General features: G+C 41.6%; 1 protein-coding gene across 1 annotated transcript in view; it reads right to left on the bottom strand.

Moving 5' to 3' along the window:
• The window catches only part of DCBLD2 (discoidin, CUB and LCCL domain containing 2), a 79,368-nt gene that overhangs the window by 51,146 nt on the left and 3,678 nt on the right, over positions 1-24,544 (bottom strand). The window contains exon 2 of the mRNA XM_087439484.1: positions 10,494-10,721. Within this exon, the coding sequence (XP_087295610.1) occupies positions 10,494-10,721 (228 nt within the window). The remainder of the gene's footprint in view (positions 1-10,493; positions 10,722-24,544) is intronic.

Genomic DNA, 24,544 nt, shown 5'->3' on the forward strand with positions numbered 1-24,544 from the left:
ACTCTGTATGATACCACCATGATGGACATACGTCATTACACATTTGTTTGAACCAAAAGAATGGGCAAGAACAAAAGAAAAAAAAAAGGAAAAATAGTCATCAAGGAAATGCAAACCAAACTCACAATGAGACACCACTTCACATTTAATAGGATGGCTAGAATCAAAATGTCAGAGAGGGGAGCGGCCTGGTGGCACAGTGGTTAAGTTCAAACGCTCCCGGGGTTCGCAAATTTGGATCCCGGGTACGGACCTACGCACCGCTCACCAAGCCATGCTGTGGTGGTGTCCCACATACAAAGCAGAGGAAGATGGGCATGGATGTTAGCCCAGGGCCAATCTTCCTCAGCAGAAAGTGGAGGATTGGCAACAGATGTTAGTTCAGGGCTAATCTTCCTCACCAAAAAAAATGTCAGATAATAACAAGTGTCGGCAAGGATGTGGAAAAATTGGAACCCTCATATACTGCTGGTAGGATTGTAAAATGGTGCAGTTGCTTTGGCAAACAGTCTGGTACTTCAAAAGTTTAAACACAGAGTTACCATATGACCCAGCCAATTCTACTCCTAGGCGTATACCCAAGAGAAATGCAAACATATGTCAACACAAAAACTTGCACATGATACTCACAGCAGCACTACTCATTATAGTTAAAAAGTGCAAACCACCTAGCCAGCATCCTGGGGTTCATGGGATACACTGGCATGAAGAAGAAGTGACAAATCTGAACAAAAGATGGGATCTTTTGGAAACAAAGTGATCTGTGAGAACTGACATGACCTGTCCAGAGTCTGCTGAAAGAGAGAAGAAATGTCTCTTGCCTTTTGGGAGAAGGTAAGGCTGTAACTCTCAATGGGAAGAGATGCAAGACACAAGTTGGTCATCTATGTGGAGGCCGTGATGTTGGAGGGGGTTTGGCAGCAGGGCTGTCAACACCAGGGGAAACTTAAATAGCGGGAGAGCACGAGGAAGCCTCAGAGAAGAAAGGGGCCTAATTAAGTTACTTAATTTCATGTTAGAAATTTAGATTGCTTCCAATTTTTCTATATAATGAATGATGTTGCAATCAACATCTTCCTCACACAACTTCTATCTGTTAAAGTGTTTCCATAGGACAGATTCTCAATAAAGACTTCCAGACTGCTACCCAAGTGAGCCACACCAACTAACACACCTTCAGTATTAAAAAAAAGTACTCACCATACTCACTCCAACATAAAATTACTAAAATTTTTGTTTGTTTGTTTGTTTTTGTGAGGAAGATCAGCCCTGTGCTAACATCTGCCAATCCTCCTCTTTTTTTTCCGCTGAGGAAGACTGGCCCTGGGCTAATATCCTCCCATCTTCCTCCACTTTATATGGGACGCCGCCACAGCATGGCCTACCAAGCAGTGCGTCGGTGCGTGCCCGGGATCCGAACCGGCGAACCCCAGGCGGCCGCAGTGGAGCGCGCACACTTAACCACTTGCGCCACCGGGCCGGCCCCAAAATTTTTGTATTTTTTACTAAAAGTCAGGGAAGGAATATACTTAGTTTTAAAAAACGTGCATTTCTTTGACTGTGAGCATAGTGGCCTCCTCCAACATCCTCTTTCAGAATAGCAGCTTGGACAAAAGAGCACCTGAGTTCTGATCATTATCCATGATGGTGACCAAAAGGTCTTGACAGAACATTTTATAGCATTCACACAGACCACAATATCTACGAAGTAACACCGATCCCCCCATCAATTCTTCCTGACAGGGCTTTCCTTCTCTTTTGCGAAATTTCTACTCGGAGGGCTTTAAGACTTATCTTCTAAAAAACCAACAAACTTCTGGATAGAAGAGAGCTTCATCTTCTGCTTCTGTTTCTTAATAAACACTCTTGAAAAGGTGGAGACTCAAGGCACTGGCTCTTACCACACTGACACTTCTCTCAGGACAGCAGCAGAGCCCCTCACACCAAGTGTGCTCCTATAGAAGCAACACATCATGACCCACTTCAGCAAACCAGACGTGTGGCCAAGCAGCACAGGGGAGGCACACGGAGCTCACCAAGAAACTCCGTTCAAAGCTTTTCTGAAAAAATAAACTTTTCACCACTTAAGAGATGTCAAAGGCTTTTGAATATTTCCTCACAGACAGGAATTCTTGGATAGGGTCAGCATCACAGAGTAGATTAAGTTTTATCCAGCTGAATGCAGATGAGAAATGGGACACTTGTCAGTTTCCCATTGACCTGCCCCAAAACATCAGAGGAAACATCTTGTAATGACATCATTTACGGAGACAAGGCTTCAGTATTTCTTCTCTGTTCTATGCCACAAACCAGCCTGACCATTGCAGGGCACAAAGCCTCACTAAGGTCTTTCGTATGGTATGTGGCTTCTGCACTCTGCAATGCAACAAGCAACCTCAAACAATGCTTCTGCATTAGGGACAAACCCAAGTTAAATTTAAGTTCCCATCAAACTTTCTCATGAAAAACATTCACAGCAATCAATGTATTTTCATGATGAACAGATAAGAGATGCCGTTAGCCTTCCTGACTTCATGTTTTCATAGGCTAGGATTTCATCGCATAGAAAACTCGGTGGCTCTCACATCTGTCACACAAGATTCCTATAATCATTAAGATGAGACATCACTTCTTTAACTCCTGCCCATGGAAAACTACTCTAAATGTAAAACGTTAACAGTGACGATCATTTGTAATGCCCCTTACTTCTTTCAAATAAAACAATACTAAAATACTAAAATAATTATTTTTCACAAAGACAACTTGAAAAGAAAAAGAAAGAAACTCAAAGAACAAAAATAACTTTGTTTTTACTAGGGTCACAGATCCCTAAAGCATAGGATCTAAGAATAACTTAAGTGGTAAAGGTTAATGCAAGACTCACTGGGAGAGACAAAGATGATCAAGATATCCCATGCACAGCCAGAAAATACTGGAAATAAGAAAAAAATCCACTGTTGATGAGAGCACTGACTTCAGGGAAGGAAGTTAAGAGTGCAGAAATCCTAAGCAGGGCAGTTTTGGAAAGGACACACTTCGGTGGGAAAAGAAGGTGAAAAGTAGCAGAGAAGCGGGCTTTGGAAACCACAGAGTGAAGGGAGAAAAAACAAAGCAAGAGGGGAAATTCAGGATCCTGCAAGACAGAAAAAACAAAACAAAACAAGGATACGCAATCCCTCCCCTACTACAACCTCCTCTCCAAAAAACGAGAAAAATTTACTACACTGACAGAAGAGGGCTATCATGAATGTGTCATGAACTACAAAGCTTGTGAACCACTGCCAACCACCAGCCCTGTTCAGAGAAATATCGAGTCACAGTCTTTATCTACCTAAAAAAATATAACAAGAAAACAAAAAAAATGAGAATCCCAACAATTCAGTTTATGGAAATCCCCTCCCCCCAAAAACAATGGTAAAGCAGAAAACTGGAACACAACACTCAAAACTTAATTAAATGTCCTCAAACAAACAACTGGGGATATGATAACACAACCTGAAACAGAAACTCAAAAACTAAGAACAGAAATGGACAAAAAATGGAAAGAAATAAGAGTTGGTTGATCTCAGAAAAGAAATACAAAAAATAACAAAATTATGAGAAATAAGGATCACATTACAAGGTGCACAAGAAATAATAAATTCTAATGAAAACATGATAATGAATGTTGAAGAAAAGAAAAAAAACAAAATGAAAAGGAAATTAAAAAAGGAAAAAGGATCTGTGAGAATGTGGCTGAAATGAACATGGTGGAAATGCAAAGAAGATCCAATTTTCCTATAATTAAGATGTCTGAAAAAGATACGTAAGACAATGGAACAGAAATAATATTAAAACTATAATCTAAGAAAACTTTCTAGAAATAAAAGGTCTGAATCTATATATTGAAAGAACTCACTGGACACCAGTGACCACTAACCCACAATGATCAACTTCAACACATATCCTTGCAGAGTTAATACACTTTAAAGGTAAATAAAGAACCCTCACAACCTCTATACAAAAATCAAATACCTGACAAGGGCAAGAGAATTCAACTGGTATGAGACTTTTCAAAAAATAATATAAAAAGCCAGGCAATAATGGAAGAGTATTTTTTTTTTAAACTTAAAGAACATGTGAATCAAGGACTTACATAAGATCAAGCTGTCCCTCAAGTCCCAAGGTAATAAAAAATTTTAAAATAAGAAGTTTTAAGACAAAGGAATATGTTCCAAATAAGGGAACAGGACAAATCCTCAGAAAAAGAACTAAATGAAACAGAGATAAACAATCTGCCTGATAAAGAGTAGAAACTAATGGTCATAAGGATGCTCACTGATCTGGGGAGAAGAACAGATGAACACAGTGAGAACTTCAACAAAAAATTAGAAAATATAAAAAATAACCAATCAGAGCTGAAGAACACAATAATGGAAATGAAAAATTCACTAGAACGAATCAACAGCAGAGTAGATGATACAGAACAAAAGATCGGTGAGCTGGATGAAAGAGTAGAGGAAATCACCCAAGCTAAACAGAAAAAAGAATGAAAAAAAATGAAAACAGTCTAAAGGGTCTCTGGAGCAACATCAAGCATACTAACATCCATTTTATAGGTGTCCCAGAAGGAGGAGACACAAAGGGGCAGAGAACTTATTTGAAGAAATAATAGCTGAAAACTTCCCTAACCTGGGAAAGGAAAAGGACATCCAGGTACAGGAAGCACAGAGAGCACCAAACAAGAGGAACCCAAAGAGACCCACACCAGGACACATTATAATTAAAATGTCAAGAATTAAAGATAACGAGAGAATCCTAAAAGTTGCAAGAGAAAAGCAACAAGTTATGTAGAAAGGAAACCCCATAAGGCTATCGGCTGACTTTTCAGCAGAAACCTTACAGGCTAGAAGGGAGTGGCACAATATATTCAAAGTGCTGAAAGGAAAAAACCTACAGCCAAGAATACTCTACCTGGCAAGGTTATCATTCAGAATGGAAGGAGAGATAGAGAGTTTTCCAGACAAGCAAAAACTAAAGGAGTGCATCACCATGAAACCAGCATTAGAAGAAATGTTAAAGGGACTTCTTTAAGTGGAAAAGAAAAGGCCACAAATAGAAATAAGAAAATTATCAAAGAAAAAATATCACTCGTAAAGGGAAAAATACAGGAAAGGTAGTGGATCAACCACTTACAAAGCTAGTACGAAAGTCAAAAGACAAAAGTACTAAAATCATCTATATCTACAATAAGAGGTTAAGGGATACATGAAATTAAAAGACATAAAATATGTCAAAAACATAAAACTGTGGTGGGGGAGTAAAAGTGTAAGGCTTTTAGTATAAGGTCGAACTTAAGAGACCATCAACTTAATATAGATTGCTATTTACATATGTTATTATGTATGAAACTCATGGTAATCATAACCCAGAAACCTATAATAAATACACAAAAAATAAGAGAAAGGAACCCAAACATAACACAAAGAAAGTCATCAAATCACAAGGGAAGAGAGAAAAAGAAAGAAACAGAGAAGAACTACTGAAACACCCAGGAAAAAAGTAACAATATGGCAGTAAGTACATGCTTATCACTAATTACTTTAAAAGTAAATGGACTAAATGCTCCAACCAAAAGACACAGGGTGGTTGAATAGACAAAAAAAAACAAGACCCATATATATGCCGCATACAGGAGACACACTTCAGATCTAAAGACACTCACAGACTGGAAGTGAGGGAATGGAAAAAGATACTCCACTCAAATGGAAACAAAAAGAAAGCTGGAGTAGCAACACACATCAGACAAAATAGACTTTAAAACAAAAACTGTAATAAGACAGACAAAGAGACAAATGTAAACACTACAGAATGATAAAGAGGACAATCCAACAAGTGGATATAATACTTGTAAACATCCATGTGCCCAACACAGGAGCACCTAAATACATAAAGCGCATATTAACAAACATAAAAGGAGAAACTGACAGTAACACAGTAACAGTAGGAGACTTTAGAGCCACACTTACATCAATGGATGGATCATTCAGAGAGAAGATCAATAAGGAAACACTGGCCCTAAATGACACATTAGACCAGATGGACTCAATAGATATATACAGAATATTCCATCCAAAAACTGCAGAATGCACATTTTTTTCGAATGCACATGGAACATTCTCCAGAATGGATCACATATTAGGCCACAAAACAAGTCTCAACAAATTTAAGAAGACTGAAATAATACCAAGCATCTTTTCTGACCACAAGGGTATGAAACTAGAAATCACCTACAAGAAGAAAACTGGAAAAGTCACAAATATGTGGAGATTAAACAAAATGCTACTAAACAACTATTTTCCATTAAAAAGAACATGAGTTCCTTGAAGAAGTAGCTGATTTCAGGGCTGAGGCAGAGCAAGTACAAAATAAATCTGGAATATCCTGTGCCAGACCAGAAGAAAGTACTCAAAGAACAATGAGGACCTCACAAAAGGACACAGGGGCTAGCCCAAAGAGACTCACAATGGAAATCTAGGACAATCTGAACATCAAAATAAACGACGACAGTAAAGGATTATAAACCATGGACTAACACAAGAATCCATGAGTCCACAATGATATAAGCAAACAAATAAATGGAAGCAAAGGAAAAGCTCACCTTTTCAGTAAAAAAAAAAACTAATAAACATAGAAGTAATGATGAAATTAGAAAATCAGCACTTGACAATTACCATAATAACAAGTGACTCAGACAAGAATCATTAATGGATGCCGAAACTAGTGAGTGTGAGTGTGACGAGTGACAAGGTATTTACATTATTTCAGAGAGCATCCCCACAAGATGGGTGTTGATATGAAGGGAAACATGGCTACAGCAGGAACCGGGGAGACATCAATGAACCAGGAGACCAAAGTTACCACCATGTAATGAACAAAAGGACATCGTGTGCCTCCTGACACAACGCACCGAGAACACCCTTCTGTGGCATTCCCGCCAGAAGTCTGTAACCTGAATCTAATCATGAGGAGACAGACGACAAACCAAATTAAGGAATATCCTACCAAATAACTGTCCAAGTACTTAAAAAATGTCAACATCAAGAAACATGAGGAGACCAAAGACCTGTCCTCTCCTCTAAGCTCCAAAGTAACGCAGACTAAGATGTGACAACCGAACACAACACATAACCTGAGAATTTCTTTCCTATAAATGACGTTATTTGGACATTCGGAGACATCTGAATAAGGCCTGTAGCTAGCACCACAACAACGTTAATTCCCTTTATTCTGATAACTGTTCTGCGGTCATGTAAAGAGAATGTCCCAATTTTTAGGAAATAAAGTTTAGGTATACAGAGGTAAAGGGACATGATGCCTGAAACTTACTCTCAAACAGTTTAGAAAAAAAAGTGTGTGTATGTGTGGGAGGGATAAAAATGTGGTAAATGTTAACATGGAAAATCTGGGTGAAAGGTACATGGAGATTATTTACCCCATTCTTGCAACTTTTCTATTAAATCTGAAATTAAGTCAAAATAAACAAACAAAAAAAGTGTTCACTAAAAAGTTGCTAGTTTCAACAGTTGGCAGTGGGGGACCAAACAGTAAAAGATGAAGGAGTAACAGCTGATATCTATTACTCTAGGAGGCCATCGCCTGGCAGTTGAGATTATGGACTCTGCTCAGCAGGGACAGAGCTCAGACGGAGAGCGCATCCTACCCCATCAGTACGCACACCCCATCCGTCAGGGAAACCAGCACCGCGACCCTGAGTAAGTTCACAAAGACACCTGGGCATTCAGCGATTTAGAAAGTAGTAATAAGAAATCATAATAAACTGGTGTATTTAAGTAATATTACAATTACCCTTTTTAAGAGAACAGAAAATAACTGTCCAACCGCCAAGGAAGCCAGAAGTGCCGTATCAGTTAAAACACGTTCTAGTGAATTTACGATTAAAAAATGATTCCTTGAGAAAGCATTCTCCCTTTCTTGATTATTCCATATCATTATACCATAATACCAATATTCCATAATTCTCAAAAATCCCCCAAATGAACACCTATAGACAAAAACCCCAAAACCCTAAGCTTTACACCAAAATAGGAAACATTATTATAGGGAAATGCAGCTTATTTGGGCCTGCCTCGTCTCAGAAGGGGCACCAAGAAAAGAGGACACAGGACAAGGAGGCTTCATTACCATGGGCACTGGAATCTTGATGCCCACAACGTATCTGCTTCTATCCTGTAATTCTCTGCATATCCACCTGAACCAGAACATTAAACACTGTTCTCCAATGATCCCTATTTCTCTGCAATGTCAGGAAAGTGACCTTTCTACCACTAACCATAGGCTGCTATCCCAATGTAGGACCAGCAGGACCTGGTAGGTGGTGATGGGGGCGCCAAAATAAAACCCAACAGGAACAGCATCACTCAAGGCCCTGGACCTTCCTGCAGTTTCCACTCCTGTGTGGAGAGAGAACAACGAAACACAGGAACAGTGGAGTAGGAGAGCAGAGGTTGACTGCACACCTATTACACGCCAAGCTCTGCAAAGTCCTATTTCACTCAATCCTCCGACAGTGCCAACGACGACCCTGTAGTCCAAGCAGGACCAGGCATGTGCAGGAAGGACTCAGCAAGCGAGGCCCGGAGCTGCGACAAGAACTCAGGCAGCGAGTTAAAGACGGGGCTCACCATTTCCCACGTCACCCCTCCTCTAGCTACAGCGACAGTCCTTGGTGTCCAAATGTGGAACCCTCTTGCCTACTTTTACTTTAAAAAAAACACTTTTCATTATGGAAATTTTCAAAAATACACAAAAGTAGAACGAGGAGGGCCCAACGCCCCCAGGTGCCATGGCTCAGCTCCTCCTACAGTCCATTCTTAGTCTACAGGTCCCTGCCACCTTTCTCCCCGAAACATCTAAAAACAAATCCAAGACATTTCGTCTGAACTTCAGAACGCCTCTAACAAATCAGAACTTAAAAAAATAATGATGATAACATTACCAAACCAAAAACAATCATTCACTATCATCGAATGCCCCATTTCTCTTAAAATTTTTGATTATCTTAAAAACGTCTTCTTGTAGTTTGTTAACTTGAATCAAGATCCAAACGAGGCCCACGCACTACTTTTGGAAGACGTATCTCCTAATGTATGACAGTTCCTCCTCCACCTCCTCCCCCTTTTCTAAAATGCCATTTATACACCGTCTTCATGGTTGATAAAACGTGTTTCTCTAGCAGCAGGTTGTGGCTCATCTTTCCTCACTGTTGTTGCAAGACTGCTCAGTGGCACTGTTTACTCCCCACAGCATCACCCCCAGGGGCATTCAACATGCAGTTGTCTTCTGTTAGCCTTACGGTGATAGCGTTTTCTAGATCCATAGGCGATCTGAGTTCCTAAAAGCTTATCTGAGACCACACAGTCACGGCAATATGCACGTGGTGATCACAAGCTGATGGAGAGACAACACAGGCTATCAGTGAGCAGGCAGGTAGTGCGCCTCTCTAATCAGAGGCCACAAGGAGAGAAGAGACAAAGGATTTGACTGGAGATGGAGAGGAGGCCAGAGGATGAACACGACGCTTAAGGATCATGATACTGGGTTCCAACTACAGTTCTAAAAGACGTTTTACACATTTGTACCAATAGATGTTTCCAAATTAACTCACAGAGAATCCAAGAGTTCTTTCTTTAATGTTAGTTCACCAAAACAGCCCTACATATTTTTATACCTTTCTTGCTTAAAAGAAAGGTGCTGATCTCTGAGACAAAGGTTCTCAATTTGACTACAAAGTAGAGTCTCCTGGGAAGCCTTTAAAATACTGAGGCGTGGGTCCCACCATCGATTCTGATTCAGTTGGTCAGGGATGGGAACTAGGGATACAGTATTATTTAAAAGTCCTCCCAGGTGACTCCAATCTGCAGCCATACCTGAGAAGCACTGCTCTTAGCTAAGAAGAACAATGGCAGCTGATATTAACAAGCTTATATCATGTGTTAGGTATTGTTCTAAGCACAGTACATGTACTAGCTCATTCTCTAAGTGAGGAAATGGAGAGGTCAGGTAATGTGGCCAAGGTCACACAGCAACCTAAGAGCAGAGCTGGAATTTAATACCAGGAAGTCTGGATCCAAAACCCATGCCCTTAATCACCGTGACATGCTGCCTCCTAAACATGAATTACACTTGTGTTCTTCTGCAAATAAAATGATCAAAGAAAAACAAACAAAAAATGAGATAATTAACTTCCTCCTTCTTAGAAGTAGTACAGCAGCATCTTGTTGCAAAGGTACCAATGCAGGCTCATTAGAACAGTAAACAGACAGAAACTATCTCTTCCAAAATGAGATTCAAATTTGAGATTTCCACATGTTTTCAATAATTTCCCACATATCCTATACAGCACAGTTATTCAACGGTAAGTATCAACTGCTTTAGTTTTAAAACTGGGGGCAATGATGTATTACATGTACATTTACAAGAAAACTTCCTACCTATTTCAGTTCTGCTAACTCCAATTCCATTATAAATTCTCAAGTAATTAAAGTGACAAGAATCAGAATCTTCAATGTCAAAGTCGCCGAATCTGATGCGCACTCTCTCCCCCATCTTCACGCGAATCTCCCATTCGCACACCGTGCTGTTGGGGTAGGTCTGCGGGTAGTTGATGGATGTGAGGGTTCCACTCTCAGGGCCTAGGACAGTATGGCCACATCCATCACCTTGAAAAAAAGTTAAAAGAACAACAAATTATTCTTAAATCTTTAACTTATGCTATAAACAATCAAGATTTCTTGTCAAGATTTTAAAATACGTAAGACATCAGATATACCACCAATACTTTCCCTACACAAGATAAAACACGTGATATAGTTCTTAGTGTATCTACTCTCAGGAGCCAGGAGAAGCCAGCTTAGGTCAAAATAATCAATGATTACCTTTATAATCTATGAGTTCAAAGAACTTTCCAAACTAATAAGTAGAAGTAAACATAACAGCAATAAATATATATACACATCATAATAAATCCAATCTTTAAAAAAGTATCAATTCATAGTAATTGTTGTTCAAAGTAAACATAAACTATAAAAATAAAAGTCTGTGATTAGCTTCATCTATTTATTTACAAATATCACAAATCCCCTCTAAAATCCATGAGAAGCTGCAGGATTTCTAAAAACACTTTACACTCAAGATGATGCAGTTTACTGACCATGTCACACCCTGCAACTCATTCCCTCCTGAAGGCATTAAAGTAATATTTAATGACGTTCAATTTTACATCCTACCGAAATTTGACTTTTTAGTAGTCCCTCTCCAAAAACCTCATTCTTCTCTACAGACTGATGAGAAAAAAGTAAGAGTTTAATGGCTAATTAAAGATTAGGAAAAAGGAACTTCATTATCTTGGTAGCAGCATTATTTGCTCCACAAATTTCTTCAGCAACTGGATGTGGAAACTCAGGTAACTTAACATATTGATTGTAAAAGTCAAATACTGGCACCCTTCCCTTCATCACTAAGACTGTTACTGTGCTGAGCATCTAGAGGGAGGCATGTAATGTGGACTAAGACGGCTCAGTGGCCGTTCCAGTTGGACTCTTTAGCGTTCCTTAACGATGGGATTCAAATGAATCTCTTCCTAATAGAAAGATAAATACAACCTTTTTAAAATGATAGTATTTTCTCCTTCAAAAGAGCTATTTATAAGCACCTTTTGGAATACACAAAAAGCTGTATTAAAAGTGACACTGCTGAGTTTTAATCTCAATAAGGATACACATGGCTGTAACAGAACTGTCTATTATCTTGATGTATTGTTTTTAAGAACAATGTGGGCTGCTATCATTTACTAAAACAAATGATGGCTTTAAAAACCTACGAAGAAGAACTCCTCACAGTATCCAGCAAGTAGTAGCTGCAAAATAAATGTTTATCAATTGACTGAATAGGAAACAGAACACTAACCTATGAAAAAAGTAATTTTCAACTAGTCTCAAAACTAACTTTAATGAAGGAACAACTCTGTACCTAGATGTTGATGACAGTACTTCACATCCTTTGCTGATAAAGAAGTTTTATTCTCAAATCCACACTAGTATTGTTACTTAGTTTACTCTTAAAGGGTCAGTACTAGCAATGTGCTCCCTGAACAACTCTCTCAAATCAAGCTTACTGTTGATGAGAGCTCAGCCCCACCCATCTTCTCACGAGCTCTCATTCCACACCTAAGAACCAAGCTCAGTGACATAACAACATACAAGGGCACCAAGAAACAGCATGCGAGCTTTACATGACACACCCACTGATCTTTCGCGAATGTAAAACTTAGAATGTGATACACCTCAGAGGAAAAAAAAAATAATCACAAATTTTCCCTGAAACTTCCATGAAAATATCTTGAATATCTCTGCTGGATATCATCTAAATGTAAAAAACAGGGATACAAAAACCTCCACTGTGAAAATAAACGAATTGTAATACAAATAACTTTTGAACAATCACTAACATTTTTCCTTAGGAAAAAAAAACAACTATCCTGAGACAGAGTTTCTAACATTATGAAACCAGTCTGAAATGTTCTCACTATAGAAAAGATGAAAACATGCTTTCTGGAAGCACTTCAATCTTTATAAGTAGCCACTGAATAAACAAAAAAACTCGAAATATAACTATTTCCTTTAGTGAATAGAAACTAAGGCAGCCTTTTCAGTGTTTGGAAGTGTTGATGGATTTCAGAAAGTCAAGAATTTCCTATTAACAGCTGAATTCACAACTTAGTAATGGCAGATTGTCACATTTAATGTATCCCCATAGGCTATTATTTAACTTACAGTTGTCATTTTAAAATGAATTTTATAAAAAGAGCACAAGCAGAGTGTTAGAAGTAATTTTTAGATGTCTTTATGCTCATATTTATGCTTGATTTTCAGTAAATACACAAAACGTTTCTTGCCCTTTATAAAGCATAATTTCTACAAAAGTTAACAAAATAAATACTAACTGATGAAAAACAGGACTTTTGCGTGCATGCTGATGAAGAAAACAATTAAAATGGAGCTGTCTTTTTTCAGTATCTTGTGAGGGGGAGGGCACGAACAGTCCCAAGTAACGTGCCAAGAATGTTCTAAAATATGCGATGGCGTTCAGAGCTTCCTCCTCTCGCAAACAAGACGATACGCACCAGAAACCAAGGTTAAAAGCAAGTCTCAGTCCACTGCAACAAATACGTGTGCATGTGTCGTGTTTCCAAGACGATACGGTAAGTTTCACCTGACCAGATAAGTAGCTTACCTGGAGGACAAACACCTACTGCCCTGGAGTCCATGTTTAGAAGGTTCCAGTTCGAGGGAACTGGGAAAGGGAAGGCTGGGCTTATACCCACCAGGCCAGCATTTTCAAATGTTTTTCTCTGTTATTCCAAAGCAAGAACCCCATTTTACACTGTGATCCCCCTCACTCCCATGTGCGTATTCCCACCCCACCGAAGGAGCCCCAGCTGCACTCGGACAAACACCGTCCTCTGCGTCCAGAGGTCAAACGGTGAATTCTCAAACCAAAGGAAGACCTCGTCCTCACTTTTACCCCCAAATCACAAAATATGCTTCCAGTTTATTTTCACAGTTCTTAGAAGTAAAGCTTATTCTACACGAAAATGCTTAAAATATGACAAAATATTTAAAAGTAAAGCTAATATCTAGAAAATATTCTGGAGACATTTTTGGTTGTCACAACTGGAGGGGTGGGGTGCTCCTGGCATCTGGTGGTTGGAGGCCAGAAACACTGCAGAGCCTCTTACAGAGCACAGGACAGCCCCCCGGGATAGAGAACTGCCCGTCCTAAATGACAGTGCAGAGTTGGAAGTGCTGACTTAGAGCAAAGCCTAGGGCATCTCAAACAGAGATCTGGTTAGATCAGGCGGGGCTTCCTTTGATCCAAAGGGCAATGCTGTTCTATTCGCTAAGGGGACAACCCAGGAAGAGCCAACCCCCAGGTCAACAGTTACACTGAAGAATGTTATGTTCCCACTTCCCAATTTTTAAAACAAGTAAACAGAATGTTTTATTTTTCTTTAAGTTAAAGGAAAAAAGGTCCTTTTTAGTCTTCAGCACTCGAATAATTTCTTTTTTCTGGGGTAGGAGCTCTTAACATTAGAGTTTAAAAAAGGATGTCACTAGGGTCAGGAAAAGATTCTCCAAGGTCTCTGCTTCACGTTGTACACTGGAAAGAAGAATGACCTGCACCAGGCTACACCACCTGCTACCACTCATCTTCACAAGGCAGAGTCAACAAGGAGAGCATGACTATCACCAGGAAAAGAACTTTCAAAACGGCATCACAAGACCAGTCCACACCCTCTCACCAACAACTGCAACATCGGCAACTCTCTCCTTCTCCACCTCCATCACCACCATCCCTGTCGGCTTCTGTCTCTCCTCCCCGCCACGGACTCCAACAGACCAAAGTAAGTGCAGAGGGCAACAGCCTGTTATGTAATGTTTGAATTTTGATTTTATTTCGGTGGAGAAAAATCACTGGAATTCGCTCTTGCTTCTCCTCTGTGGGGCTGCAGATTTACCCAGGGGATCACTCACAGAACATGGGTTCACTTCCTCTGAAGAGTGTAAGGCCAGATGTGTTCAGCCAGATACAAATTTTGATATTGTTCCAGAAAAATAACTGAATAATTTTTTTAGTACTTATCCCTAGAGAAAACAGAAGAACATTAAAGATATTTAAATCGTAATGAGTTAATACAACAAAGAATGCACGATTGTTGTAGGCTGCTCTCAACTTCACACCAGGTGTGTTTTCGATAAATATGTGCTCACAATGCTGATTCCACATGACCCTCCAGCTGCCCCACACTTTAGTGACAGTACCACTAATAAATAATACAAATTGTCTTAATTATTGAGTTTTATTAATATGAACACTGAGTGACTTCTAACAATACTTTCTTTAACAACAGCAAACACAAATGCAGGAAGCTTGCACAAATATGCCAAAAATGTACAGCAATGTAACTTTCATTACAATCATTATAAACTATGAAAGGTTTACACTTTTCCAGTGAGCTTTCAAGGATTTTTTTTATCGCTGTGAACTGGCGAGTCTGACTATACTTCATCTAATAAGTGTCACTTCTGTCACATCTTATAATACATCTCTGAGATCTTACAATAAACTGAAAAAGGGTATGGACCATTTAAGAGCAGCAAAGTGTTGGAAAGTAACTTGCAAGTGTTAACGAATGCATCCTATTTCATTTGGCTACAATGTTAGCACTGTGAATTTTTAGGTTGGTAGTACTATCTCAGTTCTATTACTGTAAGATTTTTTAAGTTGCATCACTACGCATCTTAAACAGGTAATTCAAGGGACTACTTTAATTTCACTCATTTTTTTTAATACTGCGTAAGATGGATTTGCATTGAGAGGGTCACTGTAGCAAGTTTTAGGAAAACAAACAGCTCCTAGCTTCATTCTTTTTTAAGCCCAAACTTATCTCTGCATGTGTGGTCATTTAAAAAATTGAATTACATGAAGGAATGTGAGATTTATAAATAAATTCCCTTCAACCCCTACCAGAAGCTCACACTCTACTTAGAATACACTGGCTAAGCAAATGGGCTCTCGGGTCATACAATGAATTTAAATGTCCTATTTCCCACTCACTGCGACCTTGAGAAGGTTATTTACTGCTGCTAGCCCTCCGTTTTGTAAAATGGGGATACTAACACTCAAACCACATAGGGTGAGCACTACACGAGATACTGTGGGACAACACCTGGGATGGAGGGCTTAACCCACAGCAATGCGCTCAGTGCTGGAGAGTGTAATCATGGTCCCAGGAGACCAGGAAGGCTCGGCCCCTCACATGCAGATCCACTGCATCTGGACACAGCCTAGTTAAGTAACACAACAAGGGCCCCTGACTTGAGAAAATTTAGAGCAGCTTTAAAGCTGCAATCGCAGTGTCTTGTGAGAAGTATAAACCCATGAGAAAGTAATTCTCACTCATCCTCTCTTGATGACCTCCACTCCACTCCAGGCACTCACTCTCAGGACCACAACCTGCACTGTTTCTGCTGTTCCTGGAGACCACTCCCACCTGTGAAATCTCAGAGACGTTCGCATCCCACTCTTCTGCTCAGTCTCCTGACTCTGCCGCTCTCTGACACCCCCTGCACACTTTCTGTGAACTTGCCTTCTCTCGCCACCCACTAGTCTTGTCCGGCCTCATTCCTTCCCTTCCCAGCCTGGACATCATGCCCAGTGCCTTCACGACACTCTTCCTGGCACCTTCACTTCCCAGCCATTGCATTCTTGAGTATCTGCCTGGCAACCCTCCACCGGGATCAAAAGATCTCTCTTCACCAGGGAGCTGAGCACTACTGGGAAAAAAATCACAACATCGAGGAGACTGGTGTCATTAGAGTGATGAGCTCCCATCTCAGGAGGGCAATCAAAGCCACTCAGGCACCTCTTACTCAGTGGTTCTCAAAATTCAGTAAACATTAGAATCACCAAAGGGCTAACTAAATTTAAGGTTCTCAGGTCCCCATCTCCACTTCCACAGATGCTATAAATATGTCAGATATATTATCTGAAACTCGGAAATAGGTTGGAAAAAAAAAGGTGAGCAGTACATCCTTTAAATGTTACAGAAGCCAAAAGCTGCCCAAGGACCACAGGGCACAACACTTAGCTAGACTTGCCATGGATCACTGATTACAGGTCCCTTGATTACACGTTAACTTGTAGATTATTGTCTGGTCAAGATGCATATAATTCTGTGTAGGTGAAAAGATAATGCCATTAACCAGTTTTAGCCATCTAACCAGCAATCCAATGCTGAGACTGCCTATCAGCACCGAGCTTCTCAAATACTCTTTGGATGGGTTTTAACATCTTACTGGTTCCCTCATTAGTGAATGAGCTGAAGAAAATCTTTGACATGTTCATTTTATATTTACATGACAGTTATGATTTTGCCTTTTCTGCAAATAATACCGTGTAAGGTAGCTCTTTTGTGGGGCCTAGGATCTGGACTTTAATACATCTTAAAACACTAACGATAACAGCAACAACAAAAAAACACAAAAAACCTCCTTCCACCCAGTGTCCCCCAACATCTCCCATCTTATCTTTGTTCTCACTTTGCTTTCACAGAGAGATTTCTTCAGGTCTCTATACCTGGTATCTATCTTCCACGCCTCTGGCTCTAGCTTCAGTGTGCTACAATGTTACAATGTACTACAATGTACCAGACGGTTGTGGGTTGGATTGTGTCTCCCAAAGAGATACATTCAAGTCCTAATTTCTGGTACTGGTGAATGTAACTTTATTTGGAAACAGAGTCTTTGCAGATGTAATCAAGTCAAGATGAGGTTATATTGGATTAGTGTAGACCCTAATCCAATGACTGGTATCTTTATAAAATGAGGAAAACGTGGACACAGACACAGAACCAAGTAGAACACCACGTTAACTATGGACACAGAGATTGGAATGATGCAGAGGAACGCTGAAGGCTTCAACCGCCAGAAGCTAGGACATCACAAGGAAGGATCCTCCCCTACAGTCTTTGGAGAGAGCACAGCCCTGCCGATGCCCTAATTTCAGAATTCTAGCCTTCAGAACGATGAGACCATCAATTTCTGTTGTTTTAAACCACCTAAATTTGTGGAAATCTGAAAGGCAACCTCTCCAGTGAAACTACTCACTAGAGCAGTCAGCTTCCGAGCTGCCGCAGGTTGATGGTACGTTTCCCCCTTTATCAGGTGTGGCCTTTCCATGGCAGCGGGCACTGGCGGCCCTTCCCTTCTTCCCATCTCCCTTCCCTTCTTCATATCGTCCCTCCCTCCCTCCTTAAAACTCTTCTATCCCATCTTAGTTCTTCTTTTAACTCTCTCGTTGCAACATGTCTGGCACCTTAGCTGCTTATCTCCTTCCACTGACTGCTGGTGCTGCTGCTCTCCAGAGCTCTCTCCCACCCTGTACTCTCCTGGGCAATCCCAGGACTCCATGATTCCAGCTGCCACTGAAATGGAGAAAGCGCCACGTTTCAAACTCAACATGTCCCAAGCAGTAAATGAACATCTTCCACATGCAGGCACGCACCAGGTGCTAGGGACAACAACAAGGACAGACAAGGTCCCTGTCCTTAGAGGTGACAATAAAGTGAGCAAGGCAGACACAGCAAGTCATTTCAGGGATGATAAGTACCGCAGGGAAGTAATGGGTGCTTTATGGCGGGGGGTGGGGGGCGGTGTGTGTGCAGGATAAATAGCAGTTAACTAGGCAGAAATTCTGATGGATGAGGCACGTGGAGAGCAGAGAGAAGAGGAGGATTCCAGAAAGAAAACAATAAATAGTATTTAAGACTCCCTTTCCGGTCTCATCTCCTGACTTCTTCCACAACCTCCAGGTGACCCCACACGCTCCACATTCCTCTGTGCCACCACACATGCCATTCCACTCCACAAAAATAACATCCTTCCTCCTCACACTCACCCAGCAAACACCTATGCAATGTTCCTGCCTTTGTGAAAGCTTTCTGACGCCCTGGTCTTTCCCTCCATTTCCATTATCAAAGTCTCTTTATTTACTAATATGCTTAATTATGCACATTTATGTCAGTTTACTGTACCAAGCTGTAAAACTCAGGCAGCAATGCGTTCTCCTCGCTTTCACAGGCATTCACACTGACACAGGGTAGACCAGGCTCTTAGGGCATGCTGCCGAACTTGGAAAATAACAAACCCAGACAAGCCTGGCGCAGGCTAGTGACAGAGAGAAAGTACACCGGCTTTGGAGTCTGACAGACTTAATTTAAGTTCTAGCCATGCCAGCTTCTGAGACCCTGGGCACTTCACCTCTACAGGCCTCCACCTCCTCACTGTACATGGGGACAAAGTCACCCATCGCCCAAAGTAATCGTGAGGATTCAGTAAGAACCATGTAAAATACAAGGACTCTTCAAAAAGGCGAACACTCTTCCTGCTTCTGTCGGTCTATTACTTCCCTGAGTCTTCTGGAACCCGCCCTGCACTTTCCCAACACTTTTCCTATGACCTCACGCCCCCCGCTAGTGGACTGACTGGTCCAGGGGTGGGTACTGACTCACACTGGGTCAATGCGAGGCCAGCTCACCCTTCCCTCCAATTTCTGGACCTTGCACATTAGGGAAAATCCCAGAATCTCTCCGGTGTGGAAGCTACAAGCCTTGAGGATTGCCAGCAGCCATGATTCCTTCCACACAAAGGAAACCAGACTGAAGCAAGAGCAGAAGGAAGCTGCGTCCTCAACGCCTGATCCAGGTGCATTCCTGCTGTCCCTTTGGCTTAGGCGGCTTCAGCTCTTACAAAGACTCCACTAGTTACCTCGGAATCCTCCCAATACTTTTCCCTTAGACTTTAAGCAGATTTGGATTTCTGTTCCCTATGACTTCAAGAGTCCTAACTGAAACCCTCTTCCTCCACCCACATAACAGAAGGTCTGTCTCACACCCAGACCTCTATAGTTAAGTTAGCCTCTAGGAGCTGGCTTCCAAAGAGTAACCAGAAACAAGGGCATGCCAGGAGGACAGAGATAAACCAGGAACCTGAAAATGATTGGAAGTGGAGAGCAGAGAAAGCTGAAACATACCAACAGGCAGGAAGCTGGAGAGACAAGGGGAGGTCAGAGGGAGGGGGCGACCCCAGCACTGAGGTCAGGTGGTGGGAGGCCAGGGAAGGATGCATCCTGGGGATGACCAGGCCTGCCATCAGGTTCCTCTACTGCAGGGGGAGGAGCTTCCCTAAGCGGTAGCTGGGATGGGGACAAGGGGCAGAGGAGGGAAAGCACTGTGTCTCAGCAGAAAGCAAATGTGCAAACAGAGATTTTAGCCGCAGAGCAGGGAAAAGAGTAACAACATTTTCATTCACATATTGATTACTCATTGAACAAAATTTACCCACTACCCACACAGATTTGATCCCAGACCTCATGAGTTACACATTTAAAAACATTTAGCATGGTCAGTGGCTCTCAGAAGTGGGCGTGGCCAGCACCCAGATCCAGGTGTGTCTGACTGCAAAGTCTCCTACTTTCAACGTCCACCAAAGTAACACACAGTGAAGACAGAGCTCTCAGGTCTCTCAGAGTAAACCAAAACCCAAACAAAACAAAGCAAAACATCCGACAGTTCACATGGCAGTTTCTGTAGAGCAGAAGCTAGACTGCACGGGTTAAGAAAATCTGCTGTGTGCAGACACTGAGAAAAGGTACAGCACGCATGCAGCCTACTGTTTACAGTTTGTCACTGAAAAAAGCAGAGATGTAAGACACCTGGAAAGCAAACAGTTGAAAAGAAAGATGTGTAAAAGCCAGTGGTGTTTTCGGCACGTTTCCAGGTACAGAGTAAGAAGCACCGTTGGAGTTTAAATTCTACAACACAGCTTACAACCCCTGATGAAGCAGCGCTCTGGACAAGGTGGCGGAGATGGATTCAGGAGAAGGAGAGGCAGGAGGCGATGAGGAGCAGGGCAGGAGTTAAATCAGCTCTACCAAGTGGGACAGTCACAGCACTGCCGCTGGGCAGTAATCCCCATCTGAGATGTGATTAACAGCCCTCATTTGTGGTAGCTCTCATCACCGCGGCCACATGACTTCTCCAGTAACTGTGCCATCCAGACCCCTGGAAGCACACAGTGTGGACCAGCATATGGGCCCAAGCACAAACTGTTGAGGACCAGGAGAAGAGCACCACTGAGGTGAGGGACCCGGGTGCTGGGCCGCGTAAGGGAGGGAGAAAGGGGTGGGTGAAAGTGGTGGAACCTGAGGCAGATGTCACCGCTACTGTCTCAGTAGAAACTCCTCCGTCGGCCCCTCCGTGCGGGTTCTCCACAACCTCGTCCCCAGTGACCTCTCCAGCTTTCCTTCTCATTACTTCACATGAAGCTACCTGAACATTCTCCAGGAACTTGAGCTGGCAAAGAAAGAGGAAGCAGGCAACTCCTGGAACTAAAACTCGGGGGACTTCTGGAATGCTGGGGGTGGCTGTTCCAAGCAGAACTTGACAGAGAAGGCAGAGGAGTGTGCCCAGCTCGCTGACATTGACCCAGGCTGTCGTTCTTATAGAGGATCTGACAGGGTGGGCACGGTGAGGTTCAGAGTCCTCATCCAGCTGAAGGAGGACCCCCCTCATCAGGGGAGTGCAGTGAAGGATGCTGGCTCCTGGGAAGAGGGGGTGGGAACCACTGGGCCCTGGGCGGGCAGGCAGGGTCAAGCGAGGGCTCTGTTCCCAGGGGACTGAGAAGCCCCGGCTCCTGAACTGTGGGGATGAGACAAAGGACAGCAGTGTGAAGGGCAGGCAGGGGCCCAGACACTAACAGCAAATAATGTGCTTGGGGCAACAGATTCACTCCAGAAATGGGTTCTTAATTCACATTTTTTGAAAGACAAACATCACACCAAGTATTAGAAATAAGAAATGAATAAAACTCTGTGCCAGGAACGAATATTTAAAATACAGTGTGATTAATGAACGAACAGAAATAACTGGAAAGTGCTGTCTGGAGATGAGTGTGTGGTGATGGTTAGCGAACTCTTCTCTGAGGGGATGATGTCCAAGAAGAGTTTTGAAGAATGACTAGGAGTTTACCAAGCAGATAAAGAAAGAAAGAAAGGTCATTCCAAGTAGAGAAAACAGCAAACGTGATGATTTCAGTACAGGGAACAAGGCAAAACAGCATGAAATTATATATTAGAGGAATAAAAAGTAGCTCCGTTTTACACTTGAACTATATATAAAGTGTGAGGAACGCTGGCATGAGAGTAAGTCAGAGAGGAAGGGAGGGACCAGACTGAACCAGTTACATACATACAACGTGCAGGGGAGTTGGGATGTGTCTCACAGGTGACAAAGGGGCTCCTGGCCACACTAGGAAGCATCAACACAGCACCGAGGGGGCAGGGCCCCCATGCATAGAACTGTGGCCCATGGTCACCACCCAACAAACACCCGCCCGATTACTAGGCAAGGGTGCTGGCTGGGGGCTCCAGCGGGAAGCAGCGGCCGGGCCCGGAGGCTCACTACTCACTGCAGCAGGGCAGGCCCTCATGCTCCACGCTGTCCCGACGCCGTGAAGCCCTTCAGAGCTCACAGATCACAACCACGTCATCAGCCAGGCCTTTCCCACCCCCGGGTGCTGTGACCTCCCCTCCTTTAATCCTTCCTCGGATAGTTTTATATACAATCTGACATGGAGATGACTATTTCCCCAACTAGACAGCAGGTCCTGAAGACGGTGACAACGACTTTTCTCTGAATGTCCCAGGACTGGACCGACATTTGTGCACTGTCCCCGGGGAAGCTCGCAGCTCGGACTCCTTCAGCTGATAGTTCTTGATGAGAGAATGATAAAGAATATCAGCTTCTTCTCTCTGATCCCAAGCAATTTGGGTTTTTTCCCCAGTTTTGAGAAATATTGACATACATCACTGTGTAAGTGTAAGGTGTACAGCATGATGGTCTGATTTACATATATTGTGAAATGATGACAACAGATCAGCTAACATGCATCACCTCACACAGATACAATAAAAAGAAAAGAAAGAAGGAAAAAAGTGTTCTCCTTGTGATGAGAACTCTCAGGATTAGCTCTCTAATACCTTTCCCACAACTACACGGCAAGGTTGGCTCTGGTCCTCATGCTGCACATCCCAGCCCCAGGGCTGACTGATCCCTAACTGGAAGTGTGCACCTTCTGACCGCCCTCCTCCAGCAACCCAGCGCTGACCGCGGTCTCGCACGGCCTACTCAACAGACGCCGTCCAGGTTCAGGGAGCTCCAGGCCCGCTCTCCTCAGCTGAGGGAGCTTCCCCCTTGGGGGCTTCCCCATAATTCAAGTAGCTAATCAAAGATTTTCTTCCAACCACACACCCTTCAGAGTGCAGGCTGACCTAGCAGGTGATGTTTTAGCCGCCTTTTAAGATCACCCCATTTCCCATCTGCTTCAATGGACACCAACATTCATTAAATACGTTTATTTGAATATCTGTAGTTTCTGTCCTCATGAATTATATTGATTTAATCCACATAATAAGCCAGAAAATTGGCATGATGCATGTTTCTAAGCTAATATTTTGAACTGAAATGTTTTCTCAAAGATCCCATCCTAAATGAAGAATTTAATCAAATGGAATAAATACTGTAATAACAGTTCTGAACAATATAGTAATTACTTCATAAATAATGAATTATTTATGAGATGAATGAAATATGGGATGAATTATTACATTTTGAAATTTTTTGTCTTGCTGTATTTTGTACGTATGCTTATGTGTGCTAAATTAGCCTACAAATGAATTTTACCATGGTATGTCTACAGAACATAACACAGCACTATTAAAATCACAACCATGTAAGATTATGTAAGTGTGTGTGAATATGGAACTGAAAGAAACATCAAAATTCTAAGTTGATGGATTAGGGGGTAGACCTGTGGATAACTATCATTTAAGTTTTGGGGTTTGAGTAACTATCAATGTTATCTCTATAATATTTTAAAAATTAAGTGTGAAGGCCATAAGGTTGTTATAAAGTAAACTGAATCCATGAGCCACAGGAGAAAAACTGCCAAGTGGTCTCACTTCATACTTCAACAAGCACATTTAGCAAATATCACTCTCTCGGGAGCTTTTCCGAATCCTCCTAATTTTATGTCATCATTCCACATCTTTCCAACTAATCTAGAGGTGGAAGCAGAAACTCTCTCTCTGCAAGCGTTCAGTTAATGCCCTGGAGTTTTCACTTCCGGTTCATTTCCAATCGAAAGTCTACCTCCATGTAAATCTAGCCTTTCCTCATCATACTGTGATCTTTTATTTTTTGGAAAAGATTATTTCTTGGAAACTAATTATGTATCACTCTAATTCTAGCACTGGTGCTGTCACTTATACCAATTATACTATTTTAAGATTTTTTTTATGCTGATCTCCTAGAATGAAGCTCAGATGGTCAAACAGAATTATTAACTATCTCCTTTTTCTGCTATATTTCTAATCTCCCTTGTGCAAAATTAATCAGAAATATAGCAGAAAAAGGATGCTTTGATTTTTGCCTCTGAAGAAAACTATGTATCAGAGCCCTAATGTTTTATCACACCAAGAAAAGACAAAGGAAAATTCTAAGGTAACCTAATGTCAACACTGGAAATAATTACAAATCCTCTTTGTCGAGAGAGATGTGCTTATTTCTGTCAACTCACAAATACTGTTCAAAAAATATTTCCCTGCATTACAAGCAAATAAGAGCTTTACTTGACAGACTATACAATTTTTTTCACACACTAGTTCCAAATATAGAATTGAATGATTCTTTTTAAGAAAGAACCTGATTTGTTTCATAGATTTATTAAATTAGCAAACAAAAATCAATACCTTCACAGACATTTCATCTTAATAAGCATAAACAAGTCAGTCTTAATGGATTTTTAAAATTAATTCCCTGCTATTTTACCACATTCAAATAACATTCTAACCCAGAAGGCAGGCA

Source organism: Ceratotherium simum, chromosome 15 (assembly GCF_057802395.1).
Source record: "Ceratotherium simum simum isolate JZ-2026a chromosome 15, ASM5780239v1, whole genome shotgun sequence".
Taxonomy (NCBI): domain Eukaryota; kingdom Metazoa; phylum Chordata; class Mammalia; order Perissodactyla; family Rhinocerotidae; genus Ceratotherium; species Ceratotherium simum.